At 42.5% G+C, this 19,556-nt stretch overlaps 1 protein-coding gene across 1 annotated transcript in view; it reads right to left on the bottom strand.

Annotated features, from left to right (window-relative positions):
* LOC124000148 (neurabin-2-like) overlaps window positions 1-17,372 on the bottom strand; it is a 67,418-nt gene extending 50,046 nt beyond the window's left edge. The window contains exons 1-2 of the mRNA XM_046306326.1: window positions 17,240-17,372; window positions 12,818-14,329 (exon numbers count right to left, since the gene is read on the bottom strand). Of these exons, the coding sequence (XP_046162282.1) occupies window positions 12,818-14,269 (1,452 nt within the window). The 5' untranslated portion in view covers window positions 14,270-14,329; window positions 17,240-17,372. The remainder of the gene's footprint in view (window positions 1-12,817; window positions 14,330-17,239) is intronic.
* Between the last annotated feature and the right edge of the window lie 2,184 nt (window positions 17,373-19,556).

The following is a 19,556-nucleotide window of genomic DNA, read 5'->3' as shown; positions in this document are numbered from 1 at the left end:
ATGGAACAGCGGGGACTGTGAAGTAACACAAACACATGCATACACACTACACACACACATACACATGGATTTTGTACTGTAGATATGTGGTAGTGGTGGAGTATGGGCCTGAGGGCACACAGTGTGTTGTGAAATCTGTGAATGTATTGTAATGCTCTTTTAAATGGTATAAACTGCCTTCATTTCGCTGGACCCCAGCAAGGCAGCAGCTAATGTGGATCCATAATAAATACCAATAACATAAAGGATTCACACGTGGGTATACATTACTACTAAAGTACAATAGGACACAAGCAAGTATAAATGAGTGATCTACTTTATGAAATAACAGCCTGATGAGGAGCTGGCATCTGTGAATTCAAAGTCAATTGCGTGTCCTGTTTACCTCGCGCGCAGTGGAGGGAAAGTGTGCAGACACATGTCACAGTCAGAGCTAGGGTACTAAAATGTTGCAGTCTGGCTTCAGTTTTTAAAGCTTGACAATGAATAATCCCCCCCCCCAAAAAAAACACCATGCAAAGGAGAAACATGTAAGCCTATTACAGCAACATATGAGCAGTAGCCTAGGCTGGCTACTTACGGTTGTAAAGGGTCGGAAACTTTCCGGTAAATTTACGGAATGTTTCCAGGTAATTTTCCATGGGAAGTTAAGCCAGGGAGTTTTGCTTAAATTCATCACAAAAGTTAGCTTATAACAGTGAACCTTTTCTTCGTGGGATACACAAGGCAATTCTAGGTATTGTGGCATATTTTGGTTAAACCAGCCCCAATTCAATGGAATTTCAACCCTCTGCATGCACAGTGCATTCTTTCATCACACTCTTCCATCACATGTACAGCTGATTCACAAGATCTTGTACACTAATAAGGTGCTATTGAGCCCACGCTACTACACTGTCTGAGCCAAGGACAACATGCTTTCTGCTAAGTTTTGATTATATTATATTTTATAGGACATACATTATTTTTTTGTTAACTAGTAAATAGTAGCCTACAGCAAAGTGTGTTTAAATCCTTTCTAACTGGTTAACAATTTCTGCTAGTTAGTTTTTGCAACCATGTGGGTTTTAGCTTAAAACTTATTGGGGATCGGTGTCCAGTCCACGGGACGGTTGAGCTAACATAGGCTAATGCAATTAGCATGAGGTTGCAAGTAACAAGAAAATTTCCCAGGACATATCTGACATTGGCAGAAAGCTTAAATTATTGTTAATCTCACTGCATTTCCAATTTACAGTAGCTATTACATTGAAAGAATACCATGCTATTGTTTGAGGAGAGTGCACAGTTTTGAACATGAAATGTTATTAATAAACAAATTAGGCACATTTGGGCAGTCTTGATACAAAATGTTGAACAGTAATTCAACGGTTCATTGGATCAATATAAAACTTTGCACGTACACTGCTGCCATTTAGTGGCCAAAATCTAAATTGCAGCTGGGCTGGAATAATACATTATGTCATTTCTCTTGCATTTCAAAGATGGTACAAATATATACAAAAGAACGGTCGTTTTTTTCTCTGTATTATCTTTTACCAGATCTATTGTGTTATATTCTCCTACGTTCCTTTCACATTTCCACAAACTTCAAAGTGTTTCCTTTCAAATGGTACCAAGAATATGCATATTCTTGTTACAGGCAGTTAGATTTGGGTATGTCATTTTGGGGGAAAATTGAAAAATAGGGTGGATCCTTAAGAGGATTTTAAGCCTGCTAAACTGAGGAGTGTTAATTCACCTGATTCCATACATGTTTGATTTTAAAAGATGTATCTCACAAAGGAGTTGTTTAAGTTTAAATGTTACAAAAGCTACGTTTTTGTTATTTGGAGTTAAATACTTTTGGATTATGGTGGCAGCACATGATGCACACCGCAATTGCTGGACAAATATTATTTCTCTCAAAGTTTGTTTTAATATGTAAAAATGCTACATACAAGCATCCTGCGTGGACAGTAGCCTAGGCTATGAGTGGATTTGGAACTTTGAATAGCCTCCTATATGTCACAAACACAGAACTTCAGGTCCTGTCTGGTGAGTGGTCTTATAGGCTACTAACTAGCTTAACCCAAACAATGAGTCATGAGAGTCACCCTTTTGACATTCGTATACAAATGACACGATCAGTGTCATTATCAGGTGGTGACGAGGGGACAGGAACTGGAGACGTTAAAACTTCCTGTCTACTGACATTATTGACCTGCTCCCCCCTCCTAAGCCTTAGGCAACATTGTAGCCAAGGCTGCCCGTTTAAGACGATAAAGAAAGCACCGTCGTGGAATGCAGAAACTTTGATAACAATCGAAACGTGAACAGAAAGGCTGCTGACTGCAGAGCAGTCTGTATCGGAAAGATAAGGGCCTCTGCATAACGGGGAGAGAAACAGGAGAAAAGATCCACGGTATGGCGGCGTTACTCTCTCGTCTATGGTACAGTGCGTCTACCTAACCTAAGTGGCTTCCAGACCTGCACCCCTCCTTGCAGCGCCACCCTAGCATTCTGACACAGGGAGATGTCTTTAAATAACCCCGCACGGCAGTACAGAGTCTCTAAGAACCAAGCAGTGGATTATGGGAACGTTCAGAGCAGTAGACTTCTATTTATAACCACTAGGGCATTCCGCTAATCTGTTTCAATACTTAGACTGTGGCACTGTACAAGGCCTGGGCAAGACAATGGACCAGGTTATGGTACTATATACTGCTTATACCCCGATGCTATGGATAGATGTTGATGAGAAGGTAATTTGTTCAAATAAGTCATTTCCTTTGGAATGCTAGATCTACCCACCGGGGCGAATTAAGATGATGCATAAAAAACAGTACTGTTTACTAACGCAATCATATGGTAGCTGGTGGTTAGTTGGACACATATAATCTACCAGATGCATTGAAGGATGTCAGCTTGTAATACTACAGATGGCAGGTAGTTGTTATTCAATGTGAGCAAGGTGAAACTAACCGCTAATGGACAAGACAGTGTCTGCCGGTTCAGATCCCTGGTCAGAGACACAAGCCCAGCTGGCTCTGGTGATGGCAGACTCATCAAGGCGCTACCCCAGAAATGAGCCAGGTGTCCACAAACTGAAATGTGATCTCTCTCTCTCCCTCCCAATTTCCTCTTGAAATTGGGCTATATCCTTCGCTGAGACATTCCCCCAACTAGGGCTGTTACGGTGACCGGATTACCACCACACCGGCGGTCACGAGTCATTATGGCAGTCAAATTCCACGTGACCGTTTAGTCACGGTAACTAGGCTACTCCAAGCTCTGATGCTGCTGAGGGTCATTAGTAGCCTACAAAACTCACTAACTGCCTGGTACTCAGCACTCTATTGTCCCTCTGACATCAATGCAATGTAATGGAAAATCTAATCAAACACTTCATGAGAGCCCATGAGCCCATATTGCGCAACATTTCTTCAGGCTATGCAATTGTGTGAGAAAACAGAGTGATGGCCTCTGGTTGTATCACAACTAAAGTGGCCAAATAACTTCATCAAATTAAGTACATTAAATCAGCATTACAATGGGTTTAGAGCCTAACTGGCATACATAATCAGCACGTGTTAATCAAATTTGGGGAAGATCATTTTCACCATAAAAACGCACCTTTATAACGAAAGCATAACATGCGTAATCACATTTGTGGTCACGTTTGAGAATGCCGTTTTCCCGCCAATGTTAAATTTGCGCCTATAGCCTACTGCCATGTGGGCATTGCTGCGCTTATAATGTGAAGAAATAGCCTAATAGTTTCTCAAAATTGTAAGCTAAACGTTCTGATCTCTTATGTCAGTATCATTGCTTACAGTTTTTTTGATGCTAGTGGTTGTTTTAATTTGGGATCTATACCATCTGTAGCTCAGTTGGTATAGCATGGCGCTTGTAACGCCAGGGTAGTGGGTTCGATCCCCGGGACCACCCATACGTAGAATGTATGCACACATGACTGTAAGTCGCTTTGGATAAAAGCGTCTGCTAAATGGCATATATAATATATTTTTAACTGTCCCAGACTATGTTTGGAATACTTCTTTCTCGCACAGAATAGGTCAACTTTTGTACTATGAGGGACAGTAGATTGACATAGGCTAGTGCTTTTGCTGTTCATTAGGCCTACTCATCTTGTTGGCTGACAAAAAGTACATGTCGACAGTTCGACAGTTCTTCCAATATCCACCTCGGAATTGGATAAGGACACGTGCAGTTGGGTCCCTAATGTGTCAGTCTTCACTTGTAGCCTGTGAGAAATACCTCATCATCATGACGGAGTGCCATGTAAGTGAGGGGTGCTATGGAGCATGCAGCAGGGAATTATAATTATAATTATTATATTCAGCCCAAAGGCAAAATGGCCACTGGCCACAAAAAGCCTGGATTTGTTTTAGGGATCATTACGGCCACACTAAGGGGATGCCATCCGGAAATTTGAGGCATTATTAAGGGCTTGTCAAATTGTGAATGATAGACTGATGAAGTGTGAGCAGCCTGTGCAAAAAATAACTAAGCAGAGTTCATGCATCTCATGCAACTTTAAAAAAAAATTAGAGTCGCATCATGCAGCCTTAGAATGTATTAAGGATCAAACCATATATAGCCCAGCGTTTTTTATCACAACTAAAGTTACATAAATAACTCTAAATGAAGCATATAGGAGTACCTGTTTCTTTATTAACTGCTCAACACAGAATAGCTGCTTTGCAATATTTATTCAGCTATGTTCAATTGTATTTTCATACTATGAAATAATATCACGGAATTCCAAGCAAATCTTGTCTGCTGAATGAACTAGTGTAGCCCACAGCCATATGGCACAGCCAGATCAGGGACTAATATAAGGACAACTCAGACTATGCTATTCTGTTCATCTGAAATAGATTACATTTTCTACATATTATGTTCTAGACCTGTCTACAATAAATCATGGATTTATTGTGAGGGTGTATGCTACATTACATGGATGTATTAGACTTTTTAAAATGTGATGTTCCAAAGGACTGCATCAGTGGCTTATAGGCTCTGCATGGAACGCAGGAGATGCTAAACATGTTAATTAACCGTCAATTACTGTGAGAGTGGCAGTTATTTGCTTGACAATCCCTGGCTGATTCAATTTCATGATCACCACAGCTCTAGCCCCACCCACCCAGCCCTCCTTCCCTCTCTACTGCTTCCTCCCTTTGAGAGAATAAGAGGGGCCGCCCAAGTTTGTCTGGGATCAGAAAAAAAACTTAACGGGGTCACAGACCCACTGGCTCCAGGTCATCTACAAGTCCATGCTAGGTAAAGCTCAGTCTTATCTCAATTCACTGGTCACGATGGCAACGCGCTCCTGCAGGTGTATCTCACTGATCATCCCTAAAGCCAACCCCTCATTTGGCCGCCTTTCCTTTCAGTTCTCTGCTGCCTGTGACTGGAACGAATTGCAAAAATCGCTGAAGTTGGAGACTTTTATCTCCCTCACCAACTTTAAACATCTGCTATCTGAGCAGCTATCGCTGAAGCTGTACATAGTCCATCGGTAAATAGCCCACCCAATTTACCTACCTCATCCCCATACTGTTTTTATTTATTTACTTTTCTGCTCTTTTGCACACCAGTATCTCTACCTGCACATGACCATCTGATCATTTATCACTCCAGTGTTAATCTGCTAAATTGTAATTATTTGCCTACCTCCTCATGCCTTTTGCACACAATCTATAGACTCTTTTTTCATTTTTTTTCAACTGTGTTATTGACTTGTTTATTGTTTACTCCATGTGTAACTCTGTGTTGTGGTCTGTTCACACTGCTATGCTTTATCTTGGCCAGGTCGCAGTTGTAAATGAGAACTTGTTCTCAACTAGCCTACCTGGTTAAATAAAGGTGAAATAAAATAAATAAATGAAAAACTCTCTCACAATCACACAAGGATGGACAGATACAAACTCTCTCATCACATACAAATACTCAACCACACTTGAGTAGGCATACACACAAGGAACATGTGTGGGCATATAAACACACAGTTGGGACCATCTCACAGAGCTGTCAGCAAATTATTTTACAAGGTAAGTTGACTGAGAACACATTTGAATTTACAGCAAAGACCTGGGGAATAGTTACAGGGGAGAGGGGGGGGGGTGAATGAAGCTGAAGCCATTTGAAGCTGGGGATGATTAGGTGGCCCTGATGGTATGAGAGTCAGATTGGGAATTTAGCCAGGACACAGGTGTTAACACCCCTACTCTTAGGATAAGTGCCATATGATCTTTAGTGAGCACAGAGTGTCAAGACACCGTTTTAACGTCCCCTTCGAAAGAAGGCACCCTTCACAGGGCAATATCCCCAATAACTGACCTGGGGCATTGGAATATTTATTTGGCCCTACGGAAAGAGTGCCTCCTACTGGCCCTCCAACAGCAGCATCTGTCTCTCATCCACTGACTGACCAGGACCAACCCTGCTGAGCTTCAGAGGCAAGCCAGCAGTGGGAAGCAGGGTAGTATGACATAGGGGACTGAAGGAATGTGCTACCAGTCAGCTGACAGAGAGACAGAGAGACAGAGAGACAGAGACACAAAGAAAGAAAAGAAAAGAAAAGAAAAGAAAAGAAAAGAAAGAAAGAAAGAAAGAAAGAAAGAAAGAAAGAAAGAAAGAAAGAAAAAGAAAGAAAAAAGAAAAGAAAAAAGAAAAGAAAGAAAAGAAAGAAAGAAAGAAAAGAAAGAAAGAAAGAAAGAAAAAGAAAGAAAGAAAGAAAGAAAGAAAGAAAGAAAGAAAAGAAAAGAAAGAAAGAAAGAAAGAAAGAAAGAAAGAAAGAAAGAAAGAAAGAAAGAAAGAAAGAAAGAAAGAAAGAAAGAAAGAAAGAAAGAAAGAAAGAAAGAAAGAAAAGAAAGAAAAGTGCAGGGTCTAGCTTGCACTAAATGTAGAGAGACGGTGTTTATTCTCAGCTCTCCACCATGGAAAGTAAACCACTTGTCTGATAAGAGTGACAGCATGCCTGCTTAAAAGAAAGAGATGGAGAACATATTACGTTTTCATGTCATATCACTGTACTTTCACTGTCATTGAGGTATGAATGCCATATTAGTAAAAATCTAATGAATCAATCACTGAGAAGAAAAAGCAAAGGCAGGGTTGAACAGGTTAATGGCTTTGAGTGTAACAAAGGAAGCACTACAGTTTCCCTTGGAGATTTCAGCGACTGAAAAGCCCATTCCAGTCATTGGAGCACAACAGCAGAGCTGAACTGGTTTGACATGTCCTTCTCTGGAAACCCTAAAGCACTAAGCCTTTGGTCTGCCAGATCACCAGCTGATAGTAGCTACCCCTTTTTCACAAGGCTCCCGTCCTTAAACTGTCACATCTTATCCATGTGTCTTCATATAACGATAGAAAAGCACCTTTTCACAGAGGACTTAAGGTAGCAAATCCTGTAATACCTGACCTGAACAAAATATGATTCAGAATAGCAGGTCACTGACATGGAATGTGTAAGTTAGTGTAAAAGAAAAAACGTGAAGGCAGACTCAAGACTCAAGTGTCATAACCTATAATCCTTACAAATAGTCCCCAAAATGCCTTATGACCTTCACCTCGACAACTTCACACTGTATAGCACAAACATGGACTCTTCCACTACATACTACTTACTACCCTATGGTTTGCACAATGCCACACGCATAATTAGAGGCCTATCAGGGCTCCCTCTCTATCTTTAGACATAAAGGTCCTCCTACACCAGGCATTCATCCACCAGATTAAAATCATCTTTGCCTTACTTGAAGTAATTGCAGCACATCCCTTTCCCTGTTGTACTGTTATTATTATTATTATTATGAAAAGCTGGTGAATTACAGCAGGCCTCCACAATAACGTATATATATATATATATATATATATATATATATATATATATATATATATTATTGTGTGTGTGTGTATATAAAACACACACACACACACACACACACACACACACACACACACACACACACACACACACACACACACACACACACACACACACACACACACACACACACACACACACACACACACACACACACACACACACACACACACACACACTCAAAAGTCAAATAGTGATGCTCCAGATACTCAACTAGCCTAAAGGCCAGTTTTTATTGCTTCTTTAAAATCAGTACAACAGTTTTCATCTGTTCTAACATAATTGCAAAAGGGTTTTCTAATGAACATTTAGCCTTTTAAAATGATAGACTTGGATTAGCTAACACAAAGTGCCATTGGAACACATGAGTGATGGTTGCTGATAATGGGCCTCTGTACACCTATGCAGATATTCCATTAAAAATCAGCCGTTTCCAGTTACAATAGTCATTTAAAATATTAACAATGTCTACACTGTATTTCTGATCAATTCGATGTTATTTTAAATGGACAAAATGTTTTGCTTTTCTTTCAAAAACAAGGACATTTCTAAGTGACCCCAAACTTTTGAACGGTGGTGTGTGTGACACACACACACGGTAAGCACAAATAAAATCACATATCACCCAGAAAACCAGTTACATTCCTCAACAAATAAGTTCCCAATCAATAATGTACAATGTCCGAATTGCACCAGAACATCAAGATGAAATGTCATTTTGATGTATTCTATACGTCAACAGCAAAGTTAGGTAAGAAGGAAGTTGATGAATTAGGGTCTTGTAGGAGTCTTGTAGGAGAACAAAAAGGGAGTAATATACAGGTCTTTAGGGAAGTCCAGCCAACCTTTTGATACAGGATGTGGCGACGAGTCTCAAAACTGCCGCCTGTAACATAATGAAGGCCACTATGGTAGATGGCATCCAAAGGTTTAAGAGTAGTGGCAGCTGCACTTTGATAAATACTATCACCATAATCGTGAACAGAGAAAGGTTGACTGAATATTCAGCTTCCTACTGCTTAGAGAAAGGCACAATCGGTTTCTGTCGAAAAAATACAACTTTAAGTCTTAGCTCCTTAACCGACTCATCTATATGTTTTAATTGCTTTAAACGTCAAATCCATTATTAATCCAAACGCGGGAACACGTTCGATTGGAGAACCATCTAATGAGTGAACATGTATTTCATCTGAAACATTTTTTTACGAGAGTTTAAAAACAACATGTATTTCGTTTTGCTCGTATTAAGCACAGGTTTTAAAATCAGCAAGGGATTCCTGCATAGCTACAACACCTGACTGTAGTTTTGAAAATGCCAGATGAACAGTCCGGTCAACAGCATACAGAGTAGTATCATCCGCATACAGATGAAGTTATCATTTTATACACCTTCATGGTACTTCAAGAAATTCAGACTAAAAACCCCATCAAATCACGATAGCCTGAGTTCTGTCACTAAGATAATCGTCAAACCAGGAACAGGTGTCAGAGCTCAGGCCTATCGAGGGCAACTTATTCAATGAAATAGCCTGATCAACAGTATCAACGTCTTTTGACAGGTCCACAGACAAAAGCGGCTCATTTCATGTCAATGTCTATAGCATTGACAAGATCATTAACAACTCAAATGCTTGCTGTAATAGGGCTGTGCTCAGGCCTAAACCTTGATTGGTATACATTCGTAAATACATTTATAGCTGTACATTTACCAAGGATTCAAGAATCTTAGCCTGACCAGGAAACCTTGAAATGGGGCAATAATGATTAAGATCACTACTATGCCCATCCTTATGGAGTGGCAGCACAAGAGCTGATTTACATACTTTTAGAATATTTCCTGATAAATTTTAAAAAAAATGTGGGTTTGAACCAACAATGATGGGTGCTGCACACTTAAGCAGACCAGGATCCAATTGGTCGGCCCATGTGGATTTCTTGTTGTCCAACGCTAGCAAAGCATCCAGGACTTCATTTTCGGTAAATAACCTAAAAGAAAAGCTTTCTCTGATCACGCTGCAAGTTTCTCCAATCAGCATCCAGCCCAACACCATTGTGAATAGGCAAAGAGATACCCTGCTGAAGTCAAATGGCGATTAAACATATCAATGATGAGATTTGTTCCGTAATGAGGCCAATGTCTGAATTTAATTTGCTACAATGCACTACTTTTGACCAGGTCCGTGCACTATCTAGGGAATATGGTGCAATTTGGGATGCAGCCCCTCCTGTGACCCAGGCACTCTGGAGCTGACCGAGTGGACAATGTACCTGCCTGTTCTGTCCTCATCTCTGCAAAGAGGACAACACGGGTGATTCACCAAGTCATCCCCATGGCCTGATCAATGCCTAACTGACATTTATTCTCTTCACCGAGTGCCATCACCTTGGCTAAGAGAGGGAGTCAGTCAGTCACAGTACGGGAATATGCGTAAGTATCAGGCACTACTGCAGACAAAACAAGACACTCATATACAGCACAGTGGATCAACAATGGAAGCTGACCCCAGAATGAACTCCCAGGTGCAGTGAATGTATCATGGTTAAGCCACACCCTTGGTTGAGTTAAAGCCATGACATTATAACAGGTGTCGATAGGTCAGAAAGGTCAAATAAGATGCTGAACTGTCATCTCCAGCTCTTGAAAAGGTCAGATCAAGCCAGTGCAACAGCAATGGCTTTGCAGAGATAGGTCTAGTAGATTTAACAGCTTCAAACCTTCCACTCTACACCATAATTGACTAGCCTAAATGCTAGCTTCTATCCTCCGCCACTGAGGAATAAAGGGACATTGCTTGCTGTGACAGCAAAGTCCTGGCATGCCACTACACGTGTCACAAGTGGCTGCGCTTAAGGGTGGCCCACTGCGAAGCAGTCAATGCTTTACGAGGATTACAAGGCTATGCAGCAAATCTATTGGCCCCATCACAATCATGAAATCTCAGACACTCACTGACTGAGAAGAGGTGAGGATATATTGTATAGGCAAAAATTGCTACGGAAAATCCATCTCACATAGTTACAGTGAAAGGGTGGCTGTCCCGTTGGTTAGCATGCTGTGCATGGTGGGGAGATTAAATCCTTGCTGGTGGCATTTAATGGCAAGTCACCAAGGGACAGAATAGAAAGGCCACTGGCATATTCATCTGACATTTCATAATGACAATATACAGAAGCGTAGAGTTAATATCTACCTACCTACATCATTTCACATTTGATGTAAACTATGTGCTTGTGGTTCAGGCTGAAGCCCCTGAGAACACCTAACCTATACTTGGCTGCAAAATATATATCATTGGAGCAGGAGACAGCATTAGGAATTTAATTCTTCGCCCCAGCTTTTTTGAGGTCCCTTGATACAGCATACAGATCTTAGAGGAACTAAGTTGTTGAAGGGGGATTTCTACATTGGATTTCACCACAATAATTATTGCTGGTGCAAGCTGAAACGATTAATATGACTGGCGTCAAGGCAGGTGGAACAAGTCTATCTTGATGTCAGGACTACTGAGTAGGTCCTCAGTGTCAAGCAAACGAATGAATGCTGACCACGCCAAAAAGAGATTTCACACGTTGTCAGTCACTTAGTCATACATAGAGCAGCTCACACAGTAGTGCTAAATGTGTTCTGCAGTAAACACACGCTGAAGCTGCTGTGTGGAAACAGCTAAACTAATAAGTGGGCCTGATATCCAGAAGTCAAAACCTAGCTATTAGCTTCTATCTCTGAAGCACTCCGTAGAAGAATTGGGAAGTATCCAGATTTTCATACCGTTTCTGTACCATACCGGGGTATATGGTTATACCGGCAGTGCACACAATTGAATGATTTTTTTTTTAAATGCAACAAAAAAAAACTGGCAAATTCACATAGCGAACACTAGCTAAATGCTAACAAGCGCATGAGAACCTCAAACTAATTGCAAGGACAAAGACACCACAGGTCATGAAGTTGTACAATTATCTCAAAAAGGTTGCACGCACAAAACAAATACTAGACAGCAGGGATCTTGATCCAGGGGATTGATTGTCTCTGCTGTAACCGAGAAGCGTGATCTCGCAACCTATCTAGAAAGTTAGCAAACCAAATGCATAGCTGGAGCCCTGAGCTGGAGAGAATGTATTTGGCACATCTTAGATAGGTAAACCTACAGTTATAAGATACTTACCTGGCAAACACTAGTGGAGAGTTTCAAATGTAACTTGATCACCTCTTAAAAGGTTAATTAAATAGTTAACCAAATAGTTACCCAGACTATCTGCATTAACTATTTAGACTCATCACATATACTGCTGCTACTGTTTATTATCTGTCCCTTTATTCCTAGTTATATGTACATATCTACCTCAATTACCTCGTACCCCTGCACATCCACTCGGTACTGGTACCCCTTGTATATAGCCAATTTATGGTTGATCATTGTGTATCTATTATTACATGTTTCACTTTTCGATTATTTCTCTATTTTCTTTCTCTCTGCATTGTTGGAAAGGGCCCCTAAGTAACCATTTCACTGTCAGTACACACCTGTTGTTTGCAAAGCATGTGACTAATAACATTTGATTTGAAGGTGGAAGGAAGTCTGTGGATGCTGATCTTTGCACAGGCTTTCACAAGATGTTTTCACCAATACAGGAAATGCAAAGTCATTCAAATGTGTAAAACGTGTAGAGGCGTGGGCCAATGTAAACTGTGTGGCAGCGTCAACAAACTACTATTATAACTTCTACACAAATGAGTCATAGAGCTTCGTCTTCTGAATACTACTGTAAAACAAATAATAAAACGAAGTACTATGCCTAAGGGTAAAAATAATAGTCTACCACTAGATAGCTTCTGATCTCCACTTCAGACCAGTCTCTTCCCTTATCTCCTGACAAACTTTTCCTCATTTCTGCCCACCTGAACCAGAGACTCACCTTTATCGGTCCAGTGCTAAAGCAGATCTTCCTGTTCTCCGGCGGTGTTTCCTCCTCAGCAGGCAGTCCCGGGATCTCAGAGCAGCTCGACTCTGGCTCGTAGGGCTCATCTTCCTCCTCATCCTCATCCAGCTGGCTGCCGCCGGAATCCTCTCCGATGCCGCTGTATGCACTGATGTCCACCAGGTCGCCCTCCGAGTAATCATCCTTACGAGACTCCTCCTCCAGGCCATCCTCTTCCTGTCCCTCACAGTGGGGCCCCTCCCCTGGCTCCTCCCTGTGGCCCCTCTCTCCCTCCTGCCGCCCTACCATGTCACTGGGGCCCCCAGAGGCCTCTCCATTTTCCAGTGAGGCGTGGATCTCGGCCTGCACCAGCCGGCTTCCTGCCTCGGGTGCAGAGGAGTCCTCTTGGTCCCTGGGTATTGGTTCCCTGCCAGGCTCGCCTCCGGTACTTGAGCCCCTGGCTTCCTTCCCCCTCTCCCTCTCAGGCTTGGCTTCGGTAGAAGCAGAAGAGGTCCTGTCCCCTGTTTGTGGACTTCCTGAGGAGCCGTTGTCGTTTTGGGGAGCTGCTCTGTTCCTGGGGGAACCCTCCTGGTCCAAGGGTTGGCTGCTCCCATCCTCCTGACTTCCTGGGGGCAAGACTTGCACCTTCCTGGCGATGATTTTGGAGTTGAGGCATTCCGCTGTTTTCGCCGGAGTGGGGCTTTCTTCTCGGGAGGGCAATGGGGATGTGGAGGAGGGCCGGTTCAGGTTGTTCCTCAGGTCACCCTTCTCGAAGACAGCGCTTAGCTGGCTAACGGTGGGCGACACCGCCTCACCGGCTCCCCCTACCATATCCAGGCAGTCCAGAGACTCAGTGCTGCCATTGAAGCGCACTACCACATCCAGCCGACTGTCCTGGACCGCGGATGAAACCGGACGCTCCTTCTTGAGCAGGATGCGGTTGGTGGCCGACTGCTTCTCCTGCAGCTGGCGCTGCTCGAAGATCTTCCTCGTCTCCTGCAGCTTGGAGTACCCCGCTGAGGCCCCTCGGGAACCGCCGACTTCGCCGCCCTTGGGGTCGAAGCGGTTGACGCGCTCGGAGACAGTGGCGCCCAGCTTGAGCAGGGCGCTGTGGTTCACGTCCTCATTGAGGCTGCTGGCCCTGGGTAGGGACAGCCGCACCGCCTGGTCATTGGCCTTGGACGGGTCATCCTCATCGCCAGGCGACTGCATCTGCATGAACATGTTCTTGATGCGGTGGACATTGGAGCCGTACTGGCGGCGGCCCCTGCCGGTAGGCCGTGGTGGCTTTCCATCCTTGGCAGCATCGTCCCCATTGGCGGCATTATTCAGGGCGTCGTGGGCCTGCTTCAGAGCCTGGATGCCCGCCTCATAGGCGTTCCTGTGGGGGGACGGGCTCCGGAGGGTGGAGCTGGCACTGCCCGCCGATGGGGGTTCAGTCTTCATCATGGTTAATCAAACTGAGCCACTGAGACTTGGAAGTAACAGCATAGCTCCTCTGTCTTCCCCCTGGATGAGAAAAACAAACAAAACCACTCAATTTCACCTGAGGGAGTCTGCCTGCCACATAAGGTAGACAGACACAAATGCAATAACCGCATTGAGCGATAGTGGGGAAGAGAGAGTGGGTTAGTGAAAATGAAAGGAAGATAGATAGAGATCTTGCACACAAAAAAGGAAGGGAAGGATGGATAGAAGCTTGAAAAGGAGCAAGTTAGAGAAATCCAAGAGAGAGAGAGAAAATAGAAAGCTACACACGTGGGTGTGAGGGAAGTTTGTGCTGATGTAAATAGGAGATTTGCAGCGCCCCAGGCTGTAACCTACCTATTCACCTCCACTTAGAAAGAAGAACTGCAGTGAATGATATGAGATAAATATGATAGGACTAGTCTAGGGTTTACAACAATAACACACAGATAGCAAATTGGAGTAGGCCTGGCAGAAGTTCAACTTGTGACGGATTGCTTGTGCTGTATCCCTTAGTCATTATATCATTTTGATCGCTAGGATTTCTCGCAGCTGCCTCAAGATTTCTGGTCTCACCACCGACAGCAAAAGCTGCTGCAAAGTAGAAAGACACCACAGGGTCTTAAAGCTAACTGTATAACAATCATCCTCATTCATGTAATCAGAGCCATGAGTCTGTTTGAGAGAGGACTACAAATCCAATGTCTTTACGGTCACTCAAATACAGTATATAACCAACAGTATGTAGACACCTGCTCGACGTTTGCCGATAAAACACTCTTCTGGGAAGGCCTTCCACTAGATGTTGGAACTTTGCTGTGGGCACTTGCTTCCATTCAGCCACAAGAGCATTAGTGAGGTCGGGCACTGACGTTGGGCGATTAGGCTTGTCTCACAGTCGGCGTTCCAATTCATCCCAAATGTGTTATATGGAGTTGAGGTCAGGGCTCTGTGCAGGCCAGTCAAGTTTTAACACAGCGATCCTGACAAACCGTTTCTCTACGGACCTCACTTTGTGCACAGGGGCATTGTCATGCTGCAATTGGAAAGGGCCTTCCCCAAACTGTTGCCATAAAGTTGGAAACACAGAATTGTTTAGAATGTAAATTGTGTGTTGTAGCGTTAAGATTTTTTTGCGTTGCTTCCAGTGGCAGTTTGAAACTCGGTTAGTGAGTGTTGCGACAAAGGACAGGCAATTTTTTTAGACGTTATGCGCTTTTGCACTCTGCAGTCCTGTTCTGTGGGCTTGTGTGGCCTACCACTTTACGGCTGAGCCAATGTTGCTCCTAGACACTTCACAATAACAGGACCTACAGTTGACCGGGGACAGCTCTAGCAGGGCAGAAATTTGACCAACTGACTTGTTGTAAAGGTGGCATCCTATCACAGTGTCATGTTGAAAGTCACTGAGCTCTTCAGTAAGGCCATTTATCTGCCAATGGTTGTTTGGTCAATTTTATACACATTTCACAAACAGGTGTCGCTGAAATAGCCAAATCCACTCATTTGAAAGGATGTCCAGATACTTTTGTATATATTTGTATTTATTTAACTAGGCAAGTCAGTTAAGAACAAATCCTTCTGTAGCTCAGTTGGTAGAGCATGGTGCTTGTAACGCCAGGGTAGTGGGTTCGATCCCCGGGACCACCCATACGTAGAATGTATGCACACATGACTGTAAGTCGCTTTGGATAAAAGCTTCTGCTAAATGGCATATATTATTATTATATTATTATTATATTAATGATGGTCTAGGAACAGTGGGTTAACTGCCTTGTTCAGGGGCAGAACGACAGGTTTTTACCTTGTCAGCTCAGGGATTCAATCTTGCAAACTTTTGGTTACTAGTTCAACGCTCTTAACCACTAGTCTACCCTGCCGCACTCAGACCATGTAATAGACTAAATATGCCTAAATGTTGTTTAAAATCACGTACAACATACCGGGCTGGACCATAATTATGCAAATACCTGGCACAATGCCTTTATTCTTCAAATCAGCAGCACTGTATTGATCCAGTTTCCTGTTATCGTATATTACCATGGCGACCCCTTATCCCATGGACGTTCTAATTGTATTTACAAAGAAAGCACAGTATCCTGCTACCACTACACATAGGCCTATTGTATGCAAACGGATGTAGGCTACATGTCATGTATGATGTCAGTTGGATTTAAATATCATATACCTAATGCCTTTGATGAGAATCTATCCAACATTGGGCCTAAATGAAATCGGACAGAGAATCCATATATCCGCATTTGATCAGTGCCATTTCAATGAATGGAATAAGCTATTGCAACAGCCTATGCATTGACAGCACAAACGACATCCTCTACAAAACACGAACACAATCTACCCTAAATTCTTTAGTCATGGAGCACGCTATTTTGTCAGTGACTCATCTTCTCAGCGTATAGACCATTCCGCAATTTTTGACACAAAATAGACATTTTCTCAGCTACAGTCCAACAATCGTATCAGGAAACGACACGTTCCAAATAGGTAGTCTGCAAAATGTAGCAACGTGTGTCTGATGTGCAACGGAGCATCTAAAATAAACACATGTCGTGTTATGATAGGTTTTTGTTGTGACTAATAGACTACCAGGCAGACAGTCAGTTAGGATTACGGAGCGCTATAGTTTAGTCTGTTCGCTATAAACGCTAGCACTGCTCAAAAAAAATATGTATATACAGGACATTTATTGTGGAATACACTTTCATTAAACATCCCCGACAATACCCTATGTGCGTCCGTCAAAACGCCGTGTTGTCAAAAACATTAGGACCCTGCGGAAATGAAGGGCCTCGAACACCTCGCTTGCATGATGGCTGTGCATCGCTTCCTGCATCTTCTGCAGTTGGAATAGCAGTTATTTTCTCTACAAGAGCAAGATAAAAGCAAAAACATGTAATGTCGTCACATCTTTACTAGGTTTGGTTACCGTACCTTGCTCGCAGTGTTTCGTTCAAGTTTACAATCCGTCTATTATAGAATCCATTGTGTCCACGTTCTGTTTTCGCTTCTGATTCCCTTGCGAGCGTAGCGAACTGATGCCTTTGCTCGTTCTCTCTCTCTCTCTCTCTCTCTCCCCCCTCTCTCTCTCTCTCTCTCTCTCTCTCTCCCCCCCTCTCTCTCTCGCTCTCCCCCCCTCTCTCTCTCTCTCTCTCTCTCTCTCTCTCTCTCTCTCTCTCTCTCTCTCTCTCTCTCTCTCTCTCTCTCTCTCTCTCTCTTTCCAACCTCCCCTCCTCACCACCAACAGCATATGGCATCACAGGCAACTTTAACCCTTGATGTAGAGCAAAACAAAATAGACTTGAAGATTCCCCCCTAATTTATCTTGCAAAAGACATGCCTCTCGTAGGGCTATTGGCTACAATACATTCGGGCCGATAATCGAACAGGCCTATAGATGATTTATTATCCCACTGAACCGGCTGCTAGACCTATGGGTTTATAGCCGATTAAACGTCACATAAAATTACGTTTTTATACAAATTACTCATTTCAGCACCCAAATAATTACAAATGACATTGTATTTGCGTGTATAGCCCCTTATAGCCCAAAACCATTAGACCGAAAGCTGTTACACTTTCATATAGCTCGATCTGAAATAAATTAAGTCAAAGTATAGCCCGATGAAATGTTACACACACCATTAAAAAAATGAAATATAATGAACATTAAAATATATATATCGAAGTGGTAGTGGTTGTTACATTGTTAGGCTGTTCCTTGGAATGGAACAAAAATGTGAGAGTCGGCAGCGACCTCGTGAGTTAAATCTGTGAAGACACAAGAAGAACAATGGTTAATGCTCACGATTCAAAAGCAATCACAACATCTTCCAAAGACACGATTAACTATTTTGACCGGGTGGTATGCTAGGCCTGTTTTACTATTTGTCTGTGTGTACAGTGCACAGCAGTGTAACAACCGCCAGTGGAACTTCCAAATGACACCACTTTCCTTTTGACACTTCATCATAAGATTATCCAAACCCAATGAGGTTTTGTTAGATCGTTTATCGCGATGGTGATAAATGTGACGAGTTTCTGTTCTTGGTTTGTAGTGAAAATTGAAACAATCCTTTGCAGAATGTCCCACTTCCATGCAAACACCATTTGCCACGGGCAGTTGCTCTTTAAATGCAGTGACAAATAGGATTTCTCTTGAGCCTAATACAGTTATTCATAGATTACAACAACAACAAAAATCTCTTTATCGTTTATGGGTTTAGGGGGTTTAAGAAGGCCTAATCTAGATGAGATCCTTGTCGAGTTTATCGGATAGGCTACAGGCGTTATAGTGCCTTTTCATTACATTAAACAGATGTTGTCTAAAAGTGTTTACATTTCCTTTATCGATGTATACTGAACAAAAATATGAATGCAACATCCAACAATTTCAACGATTTTAATCAGTCAACTGAAATAATTTAATTAAGCCCTAATCTATGGATTTCTCATGACTGGGCAGGAGCCAGCCATGGGTGGGCCTGGGAAGGCATAGGCCCACCCACTGGGGAGCTCGGCCCAGACAATCAGAATTCGTTTTTTTTTCACAAAAAAAGTGCTTTATTTACAGACAGAAATACTCCTCAGTTTCATCCGCTGTCCGTGTGGCTAGTGTCAGACGATCCCGCATGTAAAGAAGCCAGATATGGAGGTCCTGAGCTGGCTTGGTTACATGTCATCTGCGGTTGTGAGGACGGTTGGACATACTGCCAAATTGTCAATAATTATGTAGTAGGCGGCTTTTGATAGAGAAATTAACCTTAAATTATCTAGCAACAGCTCTGGTGGACATTCAGCATGCCAATTGCACGCTCTCTCAAAACTTGATACATCTGTGGCATTTTGTTGTGTGAAAAAACTGCACATTCTAGAGTGGCCTTTTATTGTCCCCAGCACAAGGTGCTCCTGCATAATGATCATGTGGTTCAATCAGCTTCTTGATATGTCATACCTGTCAGGTGGATGGATTATCTTGGCAAAGGATAAATGCTCACTAACAGGGACGTAAACAAATTTGTGCACAACATTTGAGAGAAATAAGTTTTTTTGTACAAACAGAAACATTTCTGGGATCTTTTATTTCAGCTCATGAAACATGGAACCAACACTTTATGTGTTGCGTTTATATTTTTGCTCAGTTTGTATTTTTGTTCAGTTGTTCTACAAACAAATGACCTCTTGACATAAAGATGTCTTATAGTAGCCTATACCACTGACCACATCAGGGTGCAGGACGTTGTTAATTACC

This window comes from Oncorhynchus gorbuscha, linkage group LG16, assembly GCF_021184085.1.
Source record: "Oncorhynchus gorbuscha isolate QuinsamMale2020 ecotype Even-year linkage group LG16, OgorEven_v1.0, whole genome shotgun sequence".
Classification (NCBI taxonomy): Eukaryota; Metazoa; Chordata; class Actinopteri; order Salmoniformes; family Salmonidae; genus Oncorhynchus; species Oncorhynchus gorbuscha.
Note: the sequence above shows the minus strand (reverse complement) of the source record. Positions and strands in the feature narration are given on the sequence as shown.